The sequence below is a fragment of the Podarcis liolepis genome (genome assembly GCF_965112155.1).
Source record: "Podarcis liolepis genome assembly, chromosome: 6".
NCBI classification, from domain to species: Eukaryota; Metazoa; Chordata; class Lepidosauria; order Squamata; family Lacertidae; genus Podarcis; species Podarcis liolepis.
Window position 1 is genome coordinate 3,713,397 of NC_139559.1, and position 16,792 is coordinate 3,730,188.

The window sequence follows — 16,792 nt, forward strand, 5'->3', positions numbered from 1 at the left end:
TTGTTCAAACGGAAAGGGGTCAAACCATCGCAAGAGGTGTTGAAATTTTGGCAGGTTGGATAGTTACAATGGAATGGTCTCGGTGGGGAGGTCCACAACTTTATTCCTATTTATTTATGATTATTACTTTGTCAAAAAAAAAAAAGAGCAACCACCTAGGCTGAAGGCCGCGGAGGACCTTAATAGCAACACCCTAGAGGTCCCGGGCCCTAAAGAAGTTAGATTAGCCTCAACCAGAGCCAGGGCCTTTTCAGCACTGGCCCCAGCCTGGTGGAAAGCTCTGTCTCATGAGACCAGGGCCCTGCAGGATCTGATTTCTTTCCACAGGGCCTGTAAGACAGAGTTGTTCCGCCTGGCCTTTGGCTTGGAATCAACTTGATCCACTTCCCCTCTTTCCTTTCTCCTTCTGTGATGGAACTCCTATTTGGGGACTTCCCTGGCTTTTTTTCTGGCCCACATAGGACCAGTCTGGATAGTTGGCCTTGGTGAAGACTTGACGTTTTCATCCCCAAAAAAGTATTTGATTTGAGTTCCTACTGAAATGAGGCTGCATTTTAATGTTGTATTTTAATCTTGTTTTTAAGTTGTATTTTAATCAATTGTTTTTATACCTGGTGTTAGCCACCCTGAGCCCGGTCTTGGCTGGGGAGGGCAGGGTATAAATAAAATTATTTATTTATTTATGTGTCGTCATCATCATCATCACTGCCTCCGGTGAGATAAAGTTTTGTAGTTTAACTGTGTGCTGTGCAAAGGAGTCCTTTCGTTTCTCTGCCCCGAATCTTCCAACATTCAGCTTCATTGGACGTCTGCAAGTTTTCACGTGGTGAGAGAAGGAGGAAGAAATTCTCAATGCCGTAATCTTATAAAACCCAATGCATAATTTTATAAGCTTCAATCGTGCCACTTCTTTTCAGTAATAAGAGTGTGTCCCCAGGGCCTTAAGACTGCACTGCCCCTTCCCCGTTGCTAGCGCAGGACGTAGCAAGCCAGAATTGTAAGGCTGGAAGGGAACCTGGGGTCATCTAGTCCAACCCTGCAGGAATCTCCCTGCTGCACTCAGAAAAACACAGCCCTCCCCACCCTCCTTTGGAGGACGCAAGACAAAGGACTGGTACTTGAATCTGTACATTTATTTACATTCAGCCAGGAGTGGCAAGGGGTGGGGGCGCTGGGGGCACATCAAGAGATCACTCAGCCAGACACAACGGGGGGGGGGGACTGCTTTTTTCCCATGGGGAGGCACCGTGACAAACTCAAGCTGGAGACCTTCGTGGAACTGGGGGAAAGCTTAGTAAATCAGTAGACACAGGATCCGCCCTCCCGCAACTGTCAGAAAATACACGCAATCCCCACCCAGCCTCCAGCCTCAGACCAAAGTTAAAATGGGCAGAAAAACACGCCTTTCTCTCCATTGCTAAATCAGTGGTTCCCAAAGTAGGAGGTAGTGCCCCTCTGGGAAGGACGCGGGTGGCACTGTGGTCTAAACCACGGAGCCTCTTGGGCTTGCCGATCGGAAGGTCGGCGGTTTGAATCCCCGTGACGGGATGAGCTCCCATTGCTCTGTCTCAGCTCCAGCCAACCTAGCCATTCGAAAGCATGCCAGTGCAAGTAGATAAATAGGTACCACTCCGGCGGGAAGGTAAACGGCGTTTCTGTGCGCTCTAGCTTCTGTCACGGTGTCCTGTTGCACCAGAAGCGGTTTAGTCATGCTGGCCACATGACCTGGAAAGCTGTCTGTGGACAAACGTTGGCTCCCTTGGCCTGAAAAGCGAAATGAGCGCCGCAACCCCATAGTCACCTTTGACTGGACTTAACCATCCAGGGGTCCTTTACCTGTTTTCCGGGGGGTGCTAAGAGGCAAAGGCAGCAGGCTGGCACTAGAGGTGCAAGTCTGTCAGACTTTGAGAAGAGATCAAGTTCATGAATTGTGTCCAGTGGCGTAGCGTGGGGGGTGCAGGGGGGGGGCCGGCCGCACCGGGCGCAACATCTGGGGGTTAGGGTTAGGGGGCGCAAATTACTTGCCTTGCCCCGGGTGCTGACAACCCACGCTACACCACTGATTGTGTCGAATTAATTAAGACTAAATTAACGGGATTTTGAACAAATGTGCAACTAACTGCGGCTGCTTGGAATTTTATGGTGTTCCCTTGTTGTGTTGTGGGTTTGTGCAGGCTGCTATTCCGAATGGCACTTTTTGTATGGCAGAGGGATGAGTTTAGGGAACCAAGGGGGAAGTGGCCTGGAAAGGTTCGAAAACAACTGTCCCAAATGAGCTTGGCGCATCCTGCGGAGAAGAGAGGGTCAGGATCCTTTGTTATCTGGCAGAGGAGGTGTTGGACCTGATCCCAAGAGAGCTGCTCTTAACTCCCTGGTCAGCCAAATGCCTCTTGGGTTGCCAGCGGTGCAGAGGCCAAAATGAGGCAGGGAGAGAGATGGATGGATCCCTTGGCTTAAAAGTAGGGAGTGTGGGGCTGGGATTGCGCCATGCTCCAAGTGTATCCCTGCTCCGTCATCGGTGTGATGGCCTGGGACTTGGGCTCAGACTCAGAACCAGAGGAGTCTCAGTCTGCACTGGATCCTCTGCCTCAGGCGGCATCTGGACCAAGTCTGGGGCCTGATCCTGAAGAGTCTCAGTCTGCACAGGTTCCCCTGCAGCAGGCACCAGCTGGGCCGAGTCCGGGGCCTGAGCCTGCCCTGGTTCCAGATGTTGGGATGACATCGTTGCCTCTAGCTGGGTCATCACTTACAGCTGCTCCACTACCAGTTGGGTCAGGAGAGGCTGAGGTGACCCCTGCGTCTAGTAACCCACCGACGTCTCCCGAGCTGCAGAGACTGAGGTCTGAGAAAAGGAGAGACCCAAGTACTCATAGGAGGAGTGCTCACCTTCGGGGGAGACAGGGAGGTGAGTCACCGGGGGATCAGGACCGGCTGTTACCCCGACAGAGATGAAAGGCTGTTAGACCCTGCCCCAGGTTGTGGGAGCAACATTGCTGCTTGCTGGAAGCTGCCTGTTACCTTGTGCCTGGCCTAGCCTGGTTTCCTGCCTTGTGCCCTGCCTTGGCTCTGTTGGACTGACTCCTCGCGGAATCCTTGGATTCAGGATAGGATCTGAACCGTGTTGCTTGGGTTAACCCCCAGGCCCAGCACAGTTGGGGAAACTTGTCCAATCTCAGACTTTGTCTTCTACATCAGCCTTGTCTAACCTGCTGCCCTCTAGATTAAGGGGTGATATGATAGCCATGTTCAAATATATAAAAGGATGTCACATAGAAGAGGGAGAAAGGTTGTTTTCTGCTGCTCCAGAGAAGCGGACACGGAGCAATGGATCCAAACTGCAAGAAAGAAGATTCCACCTAAACATTAGGAAGAACTTCCTGACAGTAAGAGCTGTTTGACAGTGGAATTTGCTGCCAAGGAGTGTGGTGGAGTCTCCTACTTTGGAGGTCTTTAAGCAGAGGCTTGACAACCATATGTCAGGTGTGCTCTGATGGTGTTTCCTGCTTGGCAGGGGGTTGGACTCGATGGCCCTTGTGGTCTCTTCCAACTCTATGATTCTATGATTCTAGATGCTATTGTAGAGAGAGAAGGTTTCCCTGGTGGTCATTTCGCAAGGCTCCAGGAATCTCAACTCGAGATTCCATGGCAGATGGGCATCCAATCTCTGCTTAAAACCTCCCAGGAAGCAGCGTCCACCCCCTTCCATCACATCGGAAAATATGATGCCGCATGATTCCAAGTCAGACTCACGGGTCCATTCAGCTGAGCAGTGTTTACACTGACTTGCAGCAACCCTCCAAGGGCTTCAGGTTTTCCTGGCCCTACCTGGAAATGCCAGGATTTGAACCTGGGACTGGTGTTCTGCCACTGGGCTACTGCCCTTCCAACCCCATCCCTGGCCAGCAGACATGCTGGGTGATGTTGTTGGGAGTTGTAGTCCAGAACATCTGGCAGGCGCCACGGGGCAGCCTGTACATGTTACCAGGAGATGGGAGAGACTCTGGGTTTCTCCTTTCAGTGGCAGTCCACACATCCCCTTGTACCGGTTCCTTCTGGCCTCAGCTTGTCCATCAGGAAAATGGGCTCACGAGTGACCTGCCTGGCTCGGCTGCAGGAAAGACAACATGCAGCGAGGATTCCCAAAGCACACCAAGTGATGCAGGAACTAAAAACCACAATCAAACTCTTGTCAACACCCCTGCTTCCCCCACACCCTTCCACGGAGCTACGTTTCCCCGGGTTATTCTGGGTCATTAACCTAACGGGGAGTTGGAGGGAAGTTTAAATAAAAGAGGTTTTGCAAAAACACGCTCGGCTTTGGCCTGCAGTTCCGTTTGAGGCCGGTTTCCCGGGATCTACAGGGGGGTGACCCTGGGCTAATGGAGGAGATCTCCGATGTGCGCACAAACACTCAACAGGCACACTTGGAGCACTCCTCTCTGTTGGTGGCCGGCTCTGAAGCAGCCCTTTCAGATGGGCGAGGAGGCGGCCGTGGCCAGGCCAGCCCAGCCCAGATGGTCTTCATTAGTCCATCTCCTTCCCCTCTTCCTTTGGGGGTGGGATGCAAGAGCCTTGCTCTCCCCTTCCCCTTCCACTCCTCCTCGTTCCCCTTCCAGACCCTTCGGCAGCGCAGGAGGGCAAAGAGGTTAGCACAAAGTGGTTTGCACAATGCTGTCTTCTTATTCGCCTCCTCCTCCTCCTCTGGACCAGCTGCCCATCTGGGGATGTTCCTCCTGGAATGCCGGCAGTTTGCTTCCTGCCCGCCCAGAGCCTAGAGGATCTCTGAGTGCGCAGGCCGGAAAAGGCAGTTTCCTGTCCACATTATCAGCTTCCCACAGCCGTCCCTGGCGCAGTGGGGTTCAAGTCCTTGGGGTTGTTTTTGGTGTGTGGTTTTTTTGCTGGGGGGGGGGTCTGCAAGGCTGCCCTTGTGGGGATGAGGCATTGCTTGCGCTAGACCATCACACAGCCTTTCTCAACCTGTGGGTCCCCAGATGTTGTTGGACTACAACTCCCATCATCCCTAGCTAGCAAGGCCAGAGCTCAGGGACGATGAGAGTTGTAGTCCAACAACATCTGGGGACCCGAGGTTGAGAAACACTGCAAACCTCAGCTAACTCCAAGACATAGCTGTCAACTTTTTCCTTTTTTTAAGGGAAAGTCCCTTATTCCAAATAGGATTCCTCGCAAGAAAAGGGAAAAGTTGACAGCTATGCTCCAAGAGCACGCAGGGGGACAAGGCCTTCCTAAGCAGGGTCGTGAGGTGCAACGTCTGTGCAAAAAGTCAGAGCAGAGACGTCTCGGGGGTGCCAAGGCAGCAAGCGGTTTGTGGGTGGCGCAAGCAGATTGGAAGCTGAGAAGCCGTTCTGCAGAAGGAGACGGGCACAGGGTTGGCAGCCTGGCAAAATCCTTATCGCAAAGGTTTGGGATTTCTCAGTCAGGGGTGTGGGGGCGATCCAACACGCCCTGTATGCACAATCTTGGGGGCTTGGGAAGGTGCTCTCCCCAGCACTGTGGGGTCAAGATTTTGGCTCGCTGGGGAAGGTTACAGAACCAGTCTGGGCAGCTGGGGAGAGGACGGTCACAGCGGAGAAACTGCACTTCATGCAAGCCGCAGCCATCCCAGAAACCAGTTCCCTTAAAGTTTGCACGGTGGAATCGGAGGCAAAAAACAAGGCGTAGCAAAGGTAAGGAGATGCAGTTGGCTGCAGTGGTTTCGGAAGGTCCCTTGAAAGCAGCGAACGGTCAGACTTTTGTCGGGTGAGGTCCTTAGCAGCAGTCCAAGAGCAGCATGACACCCAGGAAGCCGGGTTTGTGTGGAGCGTGGAGTCCAAGAGGGAGAGGCAGAAGAATAGCCACTAAACAGGAGGACGGTGCTAAAGTCAGACAATACGGAGAGGTAGGGAAGACTGGCTTAGTGGCAACTGCGCGGGAATATGGGGATGCTATCGGAGAGAGCAAATATCCTACACATGGAGGGAGCTTCCCTGCTAAAAAGTTCCAGGCTGGCGTCCACCGGCTTCTTGCCCCCAGCTCTCTGGGAAGGAGCCAGCGCTGGGGCAGGCCCCGATCCTCTTGCCCAAGCAAGTCCCTGAGACGTGGGGCACAACGCAGTTCAAGCTTCCCGTCGGGAGTTCCCCCTGCCCCCTTTCCGTCCACGTGTCGCTCGATTCTGCCCGCTTCCAGCCCCGCCACTCAGACGCCCATCGCGGTCAGGGATCCGGAGCTGGTGATCTTCTTGAACCGGTTCGCAGCACAGACGCCGATGAAGTTTTTCTGCGCGGTTGGAAAAGAAAACGCACACAAGAGTGAAAAAAGGGGGGGAATAGCATTGAGGCTGGAAAGCTCACATCACAGGGTCAAATTATAATAAATTAAAAATTAAATTAAAACAATGCAAATCAAGGTTGTGATTCTAACTTTTGTTGCAGAATTTCTTCTGTTACCTATGAGGAAGGGGAAATGGTCTGTGGGAGCCCTGGGTAAGATTCTGGGTTTGCTGTGGTGGACATGTAAAATAGTAATTCTGGGAAATGATATATAATGAATTGAAAAAAATGTTCAATTTAGCCTTTATCAAAAAACCAGAAGCTTTTCTATTGGGAATAATAGGGGATGAAATATGAAAGTACTTAAAAAGAATGCTTTTTGCCCAGAAGTGGAAGGAAGAGAAAGTCCCAACCAAGGGTGGATAACCAAGATGATGGACTATGTTGAAATGGCAAAGTTGACGGTGGAGATCAGAAACCAAGCTGATAAATTTTCTTAGCAAAATGTGGGAGAAATTTATAGATTACCTTAAAGAACACCATAGATATTTAAAAGGTTAACAGGATTGTTATAAGACTTCTAATGTAATGACTAAAGTTTAAAAAAGGATATAAAATGATTTAGAAAAAATGTAATTTTTGATGCAACAGATAAAAATTGGAAACCAGGCGAGGGGGGGGGGGAAGTCCAGGGATTCAAGTAATCTCAGATTTGCAAAAACGGAAAATGATTTAAATGTATAAGAATATTGTTTTTAAAAAGGGGGAATTTTTTTTTTTAAAAAAATTGGGTTCACTGAGCACCGATCATGGTTTGTTTCCAGGGAGGTTAGATGATGTTCAAATATACGAACTATTTGAAGAGCAACTGTAATCCACAAATTACACTAGTAGGACAAAAGAGGTTTTGTAAGGAGAAATGTATGAAGCACTGCAGAGAAAGAATAGAGATATTAGTTATGAATTAAATGTAATTGTGGAAGTAAGAAATGTATATTTAGTGAATAGATTGGAAAGTTTTCAGATATGATTGATGGAAGTAAAAAAAAGGTGTAAGATATGAAAGCATGTTTAATTACTGTTGAAAATGATATGTTGAAAAACTAATTTTTATATATATATATATATATATATATGCAGGTTTTGGTGTCCTCGGGTGTCTTCCCGTGTAAAAGTTGGGGTGTCTAGGCGACGTTTCGACGAGGTCTCACTCGTCATCTTCAGGCTGGTGCTTTCGGCTTCTTGTTACTGGAACAGAGCGGGATCTCAGTGTTTGAGTTCCTATAAATACTGTAGAGGGGTGTGGTGTATTGCCTCAAAAGTACACCACACCCCTCTACAGTATTTATAGGAACTCAAACACTGAGATCCCGCTCTGTTCCAGTAACAAGAAGCCGAAAGCACCAGCCTGAAGATGACGAGTGAGACCTCGTCGAAACGTCGCCTAGACACCCCAACTTTTACACGGGAAGACACCCGAGGACACCAAAACCTGCATTCCTGTACCCGTGAAAATCTACGAAAACAAATATATATATATATATATATATATATATATATATATATATATATGAGATGTTCATCAAAGCAACTCCATTTCCCTTCCTCTTTCCTGGCTGCAAAAAGTCTTATCTTTTGGGGGGGAAGCAGGTTTGTTGTGCAAAGCCTCCCACTCAACTAGACTTGTGCAACCTGATTTCCGCTGGCATGTGATTGAACCCCACCCCAAAACAGTGGGTGGCCCACCAGCAGCCACTGAGCGACCTCCCAGTCTGAGCCCAAAGCTTGTGGGATGACTCACAGGGGAGTGGGAAAATGGACCAAAGCCGCCGTCCCCCCATTTCCGGATACGCTGAGCTCCCTCCCACGACTGGCTGTCCCTTTCCTTTGTGAGGAAGCTCAGGACAGAAATTTACCGTATTTTTCGCTCCATAAGACGCACTTTTTTCCTGCTATAAAGTACTGTGGTGCCCCGCAAGACTAATGCCTCGCAAGACGAAAAACCCGCTAGACGAAAGGGTTTTCTGTTTTTGAGCTGCTTCACAAGACGATTTTCCCTAGGGGCTTGCTTTGCAAGACGAAAACGTCTTGCGAGTGTTCCGATTTTTTTCCGCTTCCCCCCCCTTTTTCTAAGCCGCTAAGATGCTAATAGCCTTTTAGCCGCTAATCCACTAATCCTTTAATAGCTGCTAAGCCTTTAATAGCCGCTAAGTCTTTAATAGCGCTAATCCACTAAGCCGCTAATAGGGTTGCTTCGCAAGACGAAAAAACCGCTAGATGAAGAGACTCACGGAACGGATTAATTTCGTCTTGCAAGGCACCACTGTAAGGGGAAATGTGAGTGCGTCTTATGGAGTGAATGGCACTGCGCAGAGAGGTAGAGCTGCGCAGCGCCCCTTCAGAGAGGCGCCTTTCCTGCGAAGCCAGAGGAGGAACAGAAGGGTCTCCTTCTGTTCCTCCTCCCGCTTCGCTGAAGGGGCGCTGCGCAGCTCTCCCTATCTGCGCAACCCCTCTCCTTCGCAGGAGAGGCTCTGCGCAGATAGGGAGAACTGCGCAGTGCCCCTTCAGCGACGCGTCTGTCCTGGCTTCCGCCTTAGCCGCGCGCAGCCTCTTCGGGCAAGGGGAGCCTTCATCCCGCTGCCCGAGAGAGGCTACGTGCGGCTATCCTATAAGCCAGGACAGCAAGAGGGATCACTACGCAGCGATCCCGCTTGCTGTCCTGGCTTCTGCCTTAGCCCCGCGCATCCTCTTCCGGGCAGGGGGAGCCTTCATGCTGCTGCCCTGAAGAGGCTTGGCGCGGTCGTCCCAGAAGCCAAAACAGCCACATGGTATCCCAGAAGCCAGATCCCTCTTGCTGTTCTGGCTTCTGGGATTCAAAATATTTCCCCCCCCTTGTTTTCCTCCCCCCAAAACTAGGTGTGTCTTATCGTCCGGTGCGTCCTATAGCGGGAAAAATACGGTACTAAAGAAGCAAATACCTTCCATCGCCTCTTCATCACGTATTTTCGGAGCAGGACCTGGGATTTCAGCCGCCGGTTGACCCGCTTGGCTTTCTCTCCCAAGTTGTTGAGCCAGGGGTGTTGCAGGCACTGGGCGGCACTCAGGCGTCCGCTGGGGAGGGGGACGAGAGGCAAAGGTTATGGGGGGGGGGTCACCACCTGCAGCTGCTGTATCCCAGACCCCTAGCCCCCCCATCCTGCAACGTACAAAACCCTGCAATAAATAGAAAGCGCATCAAACAGAGTCTGCGTTCCAACCTGCCCTGCAGAATTTGCACTCAGCTTCTGCTGCCGGTAGGGGAGGAAGTTGTCGACGGCACAGTCACTGGCCAGTTGGTGCCACACACAACCAGTTACTGCAGCTCCCCCCCCCCATGGGGTGTTTTTATCCTGCTGTGTTATTATTGGTTGTTGTTTTTTAACCTTTTAAACAAATACAAATAAATATACACAACCAACATGACAAAAGAAAAATCCTTAATAATAATAATAATAATAATAATGGAAAAGGCTAAAAAAAACTACAAAAAAATCAAAGCACATGGCATAGAACAAAAGGGGAAAGGAGAAGGAAGGAAGGAAGGAAGGAAGGAAGGAAGGAAGGAAGGAAGAAAGGAAAAAGGGAAAGAAAAAAAAGAGGGGGAAAAGGAGAAATGAGCCAAAACACAAGAAGGCTCATCTATTGGACGCTTCCGTCAAGGTCACAACAGATCATTATTCTTATCGATTCTCTCTAGCTGTATTCCATAGAATCCTTCATCTTGGTATCAGGGAACATTCCCCTATGCGGTATCATTCTAAACATAGCCAGGTCTTTATTGATGAACCCTTATCCCCTAGATAATTATTTAAACATCCCCATTCTTCTTTTTAAGTTTATCTCTTATTGCATCTGTCAGCTTCGGGAGCTCCAAGCACTCACACAATTTGACTACCCATTCATCTTTAGTGGGTGTGTTGCTGTTGTTTAATGGGCATGGCCCCCTTTCAAAAACGTGGTTTGGATATCCCACGTATCACAACTTTCTAGAGCGTGGTGATAGCAACTAGTCTGCAGGGTTGGGGTACGGTTCATAAAGGGCATGACTCGCAGCACAGCTCCTTTAACTGGACCTCCGTTCCAGAGACCCGTAAGCATCTCGGCTGCCACCCAAACCCAGCCTCAAGATCTCAGGAGCAGCAAGAAATCCAATATGCAGGGAGCCTTGAGGGAAAACTCAGATATCGCCACCCTTCACCCGCATACCAGACCTCCAATTGGGGGGTTTTGGGGTTTTTTTTAAAAAAAATACAGACTTTTGGGAAGACGTTGAGAAAGCTACATTCTTCAAATTTATTTCCTTTTCTAATCAAGAATAGCTATCTTCACTATACTATTGTATTTTAATATTTTAATATTCTGTTGGAAGCCGCCCAGAGTGGCTGGAGAAACCCAGCCAGATGGGCGGGGTATAAATAAATAATAATTATTATTATTATTATTATTATTATTAAGGGAGAGTTTCTTCCCCCTCTCAGAACACGAGGACTCGTGAGCATCCAGGGAAGTTGAATGTCAGGGCAGATAAAAAGAAGTCCTTCTTCATGCAATGGAGTGTTAAACTGTGGAACTCCCTGCAACTGGAGACAAGGATGCCTTTAAAAGAGGATAAAGCAAATTCATGGAGGGTTGCCGATGGCTATACTAGTCGTTATGGCCTTTTCTTGCCTGCCCAGCTGGGAGGAAGCAATGCTTCTGAATACCAGTTGATGGAAACCCTAGGAGGGCAGAGGGCTTGTGTTCGAATCCTGCCTTCAGATTTCCCACAGGCATCTGGTTGGACACTGTGAGAACAGGAATCTGGACTAGATGAGCCATTGGCCTGATCCTGGACTATGCAGAGTTAGATAAATTAACAGGAAGGATTCGAAACCTGCGGGACCAGAGATTCTCAGAAGACTGGAGTAAATTTACAAACTATTTGAAAAGCAATTGTGATGAACAGATTACGCTAGTAGGATTGCAAGAAGTTTCGTAAGGTGAATCATTTGAAATGTTGCAAGAAAGATAATGAGGAGAATTATTAGTTAAGGATAATTAAATGTTTTAAATATTTACATGCTCTGGTTATCTCCCGCTTGGACTACTACAATGCGCTCTATGTGGGGCTACCTTTGAAGGTGACCCGGAAACTACAAGTAATCCAGAATGCGGCAGCTAGACTGGTGACTGGGAGCGGCTGCCGAGACCACATAACACTGGTCCTGAAATACCTCCATTGGCTCCCAGGACATTTCCGAGCACAATTCAAAGTGTTGGTGCTGACCTTTAAAGCCCTAAACGGCCTCGGTCCAGTATACCTGAAGGAGCGTCTCCACCTCCATCGTTCTGCCCGGACACTGAGGTCCAGCGCCGAGGGCCTTCTGGCGGTTCCCTCACTGCGAGAAGCAAAGCTACAGGGAACCAGGCAGAGGGCCTTCTCGGTGGTGGCACCCGCCCTGTGGAACGCCCTCCCAGCAGATGTCAAAGAGAACAGCAACTACCAGACTTTTAGAAGGCATCTGAAAGCAGCCCTGTTTAGGGAAGCTTTTAATGTTTGATGTATTACTGCATTTTAATATTTGGTTGGAAGCCGCCCAAAGTGGCTGGGGAAGCCCAGCCAGATGGGTGGGGTATAAATAATAAATTAAATTTTAAAAATATAGAAATTAAGAAATGCATAATAAGCGATAGAGAATGGAAAATCATCAGAGGTGTTGATGGAAGTCTAAAAATATTGTATAAGATGAGCAGTTATGTTGTATTACTGTTGGAACAGATATATTAAAAAATCAATAAAAATGTATTTTTTTAAAAAAAAGACATGGGCCTGATCCAGCAACCAGGTCTTTTTAGGTCCTTATGGATGTCCACAACTTCTAGTGTCATGTGAGTGAGAGAAAAAGTCTCTCTATCCCCTTTCTCAGCGCACTGCTTCCTTTTAGAAACCTCTATCACCTCCCCTCTTTTCCAGAAACGTCCTCTGTCATCACAGCAGAAGCCAGATTCGCTTGTTCAACCGGGATAGCTCAGTTGGTGGAGCATGAGACTCTCAGGGTTGTGGGTTCAAGTCTCACACTGGGCGAAAAGGGGGTTGGACTAGATGACCCCTGTGGTCCCTTCCAGCTCTCTGGTTCCATGATTCTAAAGAGCCTGTGCAATTTTCTACTGGTCTCCCTCCAGCTAGAAAATGTTAAAGGGTGTGGTGCCTCTCCATATGCTCCCTGGCTGACCTGGAGGTTAATCGGTTCCCACACAGAAAAGAGCAAAGCTTCCCCCCCCTTTTGCCCCAAATGGTCCCAGACCTTTTGTTCTTGATAATCAAGTTGGAGACAAAGTCCTTGGCTTCTTCGGAGATGCCCTCAAAAGCTTCCTCATCAAAATACCAGTTGGCTGCCAGGACGTTGTTGAGGGTTTCCGTGTCGTTGTCGCCCAGGAAAGGGGAGAGTCCGCTCAGCCTGAGAACAGGGTGGGGAGACGAGGAGAGAGCGTCAATCAAGGCTCGTTAGTGAAGGAAAACTCTCCTGGGGCTCAGAAATTTGGCAAATGCAAGTGACTCCGGGGCCAGGAGCCTGGCTGCTCCAGAACACGCCGTGGCTACGTCAGAGCACAAAAAAATCGGCTCGCTGGGCCCATTTCCCTTCCATTCTCTGCCCACCGCAATCGACGCCGTGGGTGTTCTGCTGCAGTTCTGTTTCTGCCAAATACATTGCTGCCGCTGCCCCAGAGGTCAGGACCGCAACCGACGGATTCAAATTACAGCGGCACCTCTGGTTGCGAACGGGATCCGTTCCGGAGGCCTGTTCGCAACCTGAAAAGAACGCAACCCGCGTCTCCATGGGTCGCGATTTGCCGCTTCTGTGCATGCACGTGGCGTCATTTTGCGTGCCTGCGGCGAAACCTGGAAGGAACCTGTTCCGATACTTCCGGGTCGCCGTGGGACGCAACCTGAAAACGCGCAACCAGAAGCAAATGTAACATGAGGTATGACTGTAGAAGAAAGGAGATTTCAACTAAACATCGGGAAAAACTTTCTGACAGCAAGAGCTGTTCGGCAGAGGAGGTTGTGGAATCTCCTTGCTTGGAGGTCCGACTGTCAGGGACGCTTAGATTCCCTCAGGGTCCCTCCTTCTGCCTCTTTGTTTTATTATGTCTTTCTGCTTTCTCATTTGGTGCTTTTATGTTTGTGAGGCGCCCTCTGATCTCCAGATGAATGAGGGTATGCAAATTTAATAAATAAAATAAATGACAAATGCGTCAGCTAGACTGGTGACTGGGAGTGGCCGCCGAGACCACATAACACTGGTCCTGAAAGACCTACATTGGCTCCCAGGACATTTCCGAGCACAATTCAAAGTGTTGGTGCTGACCTTTAAAGCCCTAAACGGCCTCGGTCCAGTATACCTGAAGGAGCATCTCCACCCCCATCGTTCTGCCCAGACAATGAGGTTCAGCGCCGAGGGCCTTCTGGCGGTTCCCTCGCTGCGAGAAGCCAAGTTACAGGGAAGCTGGCAGAGGGCCTTCTCGGTGGTGGCACCCACCCTGTGGAACGCCCTCCCATGAGGTATCAAGGAAATAAACGACTACAGTGGTACCTCGTTTTGAGCCTGGGATCCATTCCGGAGCCCCAGATGCTTGACAAAGCGCCGCTCTGCGCACGTGCTTGAGCGGTTTTGCGCTTCTGCACGTGCGCGAGCAGCAAACCCGGAAGTAACCTGTTCTGGTACAGTGGTACCTCGGGTAAAGAACTTTTCGTTCTGGAGGTCCGTTCTTAACCTGAAACTGTTCTTAACCCGAGGTTCCACTTTAGCTAATGGGCTTCCCACTGCCGCCACCACACGATTTCTGTTCTCATCCTGAAACAAAGTTCTTAACCTGAGGTACTATTTCTGGGTTAGCGGAGTCTGTAACCTGAAGCGTATGTGTCAGGGGTTCAGGAGCAGAGGCAAGGGCAAGGGAGGAAACAGAGAGCGAGGGGGAGGAGGCAGAAGAAAAGATGAGTGATGACGACGACCCGAGATCTCCGAGTCTTTCCAGTGAATCAGAAGATTCACAGGAAGGAGCACCAGTGGCCAGGGCAAGGGGGGAGCCTAGGGGGACACCCCAGGAAGAAAGGGCCAGAGGGGACTCAGAGGGGAGCAGTTGGAAATCGGGACCAGCGTCACCGCCAGAGAGCAGGGAGAGGAAGGGCGCCAGGTATCAAGCGCTGGAAGCTCACAACAGGAGGGAGGGCACGAGTCAGGAGTGGCCACACCTCCATCGGGGAGCGAAGAAACGGTTAAGCGGAAAGTGGAAGGTTGGGCGCGCGCGCCAAGTTCAAATGCACAGGAAGGTGGCGCAGTAAGTAGCCCGGAAAGGGAGCCAGGTCCTAAAGCCCGGCGCAAGGAGACAGGAGGGTCCGGGGGGTCAGCGTCAGAAGAATCCCGGAAGGAAGAGACCCCGGGGGGCAGAGGGACCCAGAGAAGAATGGTCAGGCAGAAAAGGTGGAGTAAGGCTAGGTTAGTAAGCTGGTGCACAGGGGGCGGAGACTCAGACGGAGCTTCGCCGGTTTAACCCTTAAGACGTAGAGTTGCGCGCAGCAGCTTGAGAATGGAAACTGTAACTCAATAAAAGACGTTCCACGAAATGGACATTAAACGGGGCGGACTCAAACGAGGTACTACTGTTACCTGACTTTTAGAAGACATCTGAAGGCAGCCCTGTTCAGGGAAGTTTTTAATGTTTGATGTCTTATCATGTTTTTAATATTCTATTGTGAGCCACCCAGAGTGGCTGGAGAAATCCAGCCAGATGGGCGGGGTACAAATAGCATTATTATTATTATTATTATTATTATGCCTGATTCCATAGGCACCCCTTCCCCGCAACTCACAGCATGTAGGTGATCACCCCCATGCTCCACATATCCGTTGTGTAGGAGACTTGTTCGTAGCTCACCACCTCCGGAGACAGGAACTCGGGGGTGCCAAAGTTCACTTTCAGCTTCTCTCTGGGGTTGTATCTGGGAAGGTGAGAGAGAGAGAGAAGAATCTAGCACCAGGATCCTGCTCCCTTCGGAAAGGACTTTGTCCTGTGCCCTCCCCTCGCCCGGTGCCCAGAAGAGGCACACAGCGGGGTCAGGAGTGCGGAAAGGGGAGAGGGGGCTGGTGCAGGCTGGCGATGCTCTGGGCCAGGGGTCCCCAAACTAAGGTCCGTGGGCTGGATAAGGCCTGAGAGACCCGTTTATCTGGCCCGCAGCAACCCCTGCCACCCACTGCCGCCGCCCGCTCTTACTGGCACTGCGCTGCGCAGCTGCCCACTTCCGGGTCGGAGAAGCACCGGAAATAGCTTGTACGCATGTGCAAGCATTATGTGCGCATGCGCAAGCATTATTTGCGCATGCACAAGCATTATTTGCGCATGCACACGCATTATTAGCACATGTGCAAGCATTATTTATGCATGTGCAAGCATTATTTGCGCATGCACAAGCGTTATTTCCGGTGCACATCCCGGTCAGAGGAGGCCCCTGCACATGCGCACAAGCTATTTCTGGTGCTCCTCCGACCCAGAAGTGCGCCGGAAATAGTATGTGCACAAGCGTAGTATGGGCATGCACTCCCTTGCCCTCCGGCCCACCACGCGATCGGCACTGGAGACACCGTTCCGATGCGCGGTAAGTTTGCTGACCTCTGCTCTGGGCATTACCTTCGAGCGAGTCCAAAATCAATTATCTTCACCATGTGGCCGGTCGAGGTCACGCACAGGATGTTCTCTGGCTGCGGAGGGAGAGAAAAGGTAACACCCCCCACTCCCAAAACACCACCTCCGGTTAGTGACTTTGTGGGGAACCTGCAAATAATCCCCTTGAAGTCTGGAAAGGTTTGGGGAAGATGGCAGGAAGGTCTCTCTGCCCCTTGGAGAGCAACTAGATATCTTGTGTCTGGCGCAGCAGAGGAACTGGGCAGACCCACGGCTGTTTCATGCCCATCTCTTTTTTTGGCAGTGGTTACCAAAGTTGGTAGGGACGCAGGTGGTGCTGTGGGTTAAACCACAGAGCCTAGGGCTTGCCGATCAGAAGGTCGGCGGTTCGAATCCCCACGGTGGGGTGAGCTCCCGTTGCTCGGTCCCTGCTCCTGCCAACCTAGCAGTTCGAAAGCACGTCAAAGTGCAAGTAGATAAATAGGTACCGCTCCGGCGGGAAGGTAAACGGCATTTCCGTGCGCCAGAAGCGGCTTAGTCCTGCTGGCCACATGACCCGGAAGCTGTACGCTGGCTCCCTCGGCCAGTAAAGTGAGATGAGCGCCGCAACCCCAGAGTCATCCACGACTGGACCTAACAGTCAGGGGTCCTTTACCTTTACCTTACCAAAGTTGGTAGTAGGAGCCCCTGGGCGGCAGTGGGATTACATGGTGCGGGGGCCGCTAAGAGGCAAGGAGGCAGCAGGGAGTGTATAATTACCGTATTTTTTGCTCCATAAGACTCACTTTTTCCCTCCTAAAAAGGTAGTGGAAATGTGTGTGCATCTT

General features: G+C 50.4%; 1 protein-coding gene and 1 long non-coding RNA gene across 8 annotated transcripts in view; one reads left to right on the forward strand and one right to left on the reverse strand.

The window, feature by feature from the left end:
• Positions 1-1,112: 1,112 nt before the first annotated feature.
• MYLK2 (myosin light chain kinase 2) overlaps positions 1,113-16,792 on the reverse strand; it is a 46,470-nt gene continuing 30,790 nt past the window's right edge. For 3 of the 7 annotated variants that reach the window (XM_083507461.1, XM_083507462.1, XM_083507460.1), the window contains exons 8-12: positions 15,972-16,042; positions 15,157-15,285; positions 12,590-12,742; positions 9,245-9,377; positions 4,659-6,273 (exon numbers count right to left, since the gene is read on the reverse strand). In XM_083507461.1, coding sequence (XP_083363587.1) covers positions 6,193-6,273; positions 9,245-9,377; positions 12,590-12,742; positions 15,157-15,285; positions 15,972-16,042 — 567 coding nt within the window. In that variant the 3' untranslated portion in view covers positions 4,659-6,192. Of the gene's footprint in view, positions 1,172-4,658; positions 6,274-9,244; positions 9,378-12,589; positions 12,743-15,156; positions 15,286-15,971; positions 16,043-16,792 lie in introns of those variants that run through there. The other 4 variants (XR_014527164.1, XR_014527165.1, XR_014527166.1 and 1 more) reach the window with 3 other exon arrangements.
• On the forward strand, positions 2,915-4,903 carry LOC310708912. Its single transcript, XR_014527204.1, has 2 exons — positions 2,915-3,769; positions 3,802-4,903. It is a non-coding gene; the product is annotated as an uncharacterized lncRNA (long non-coding RNA).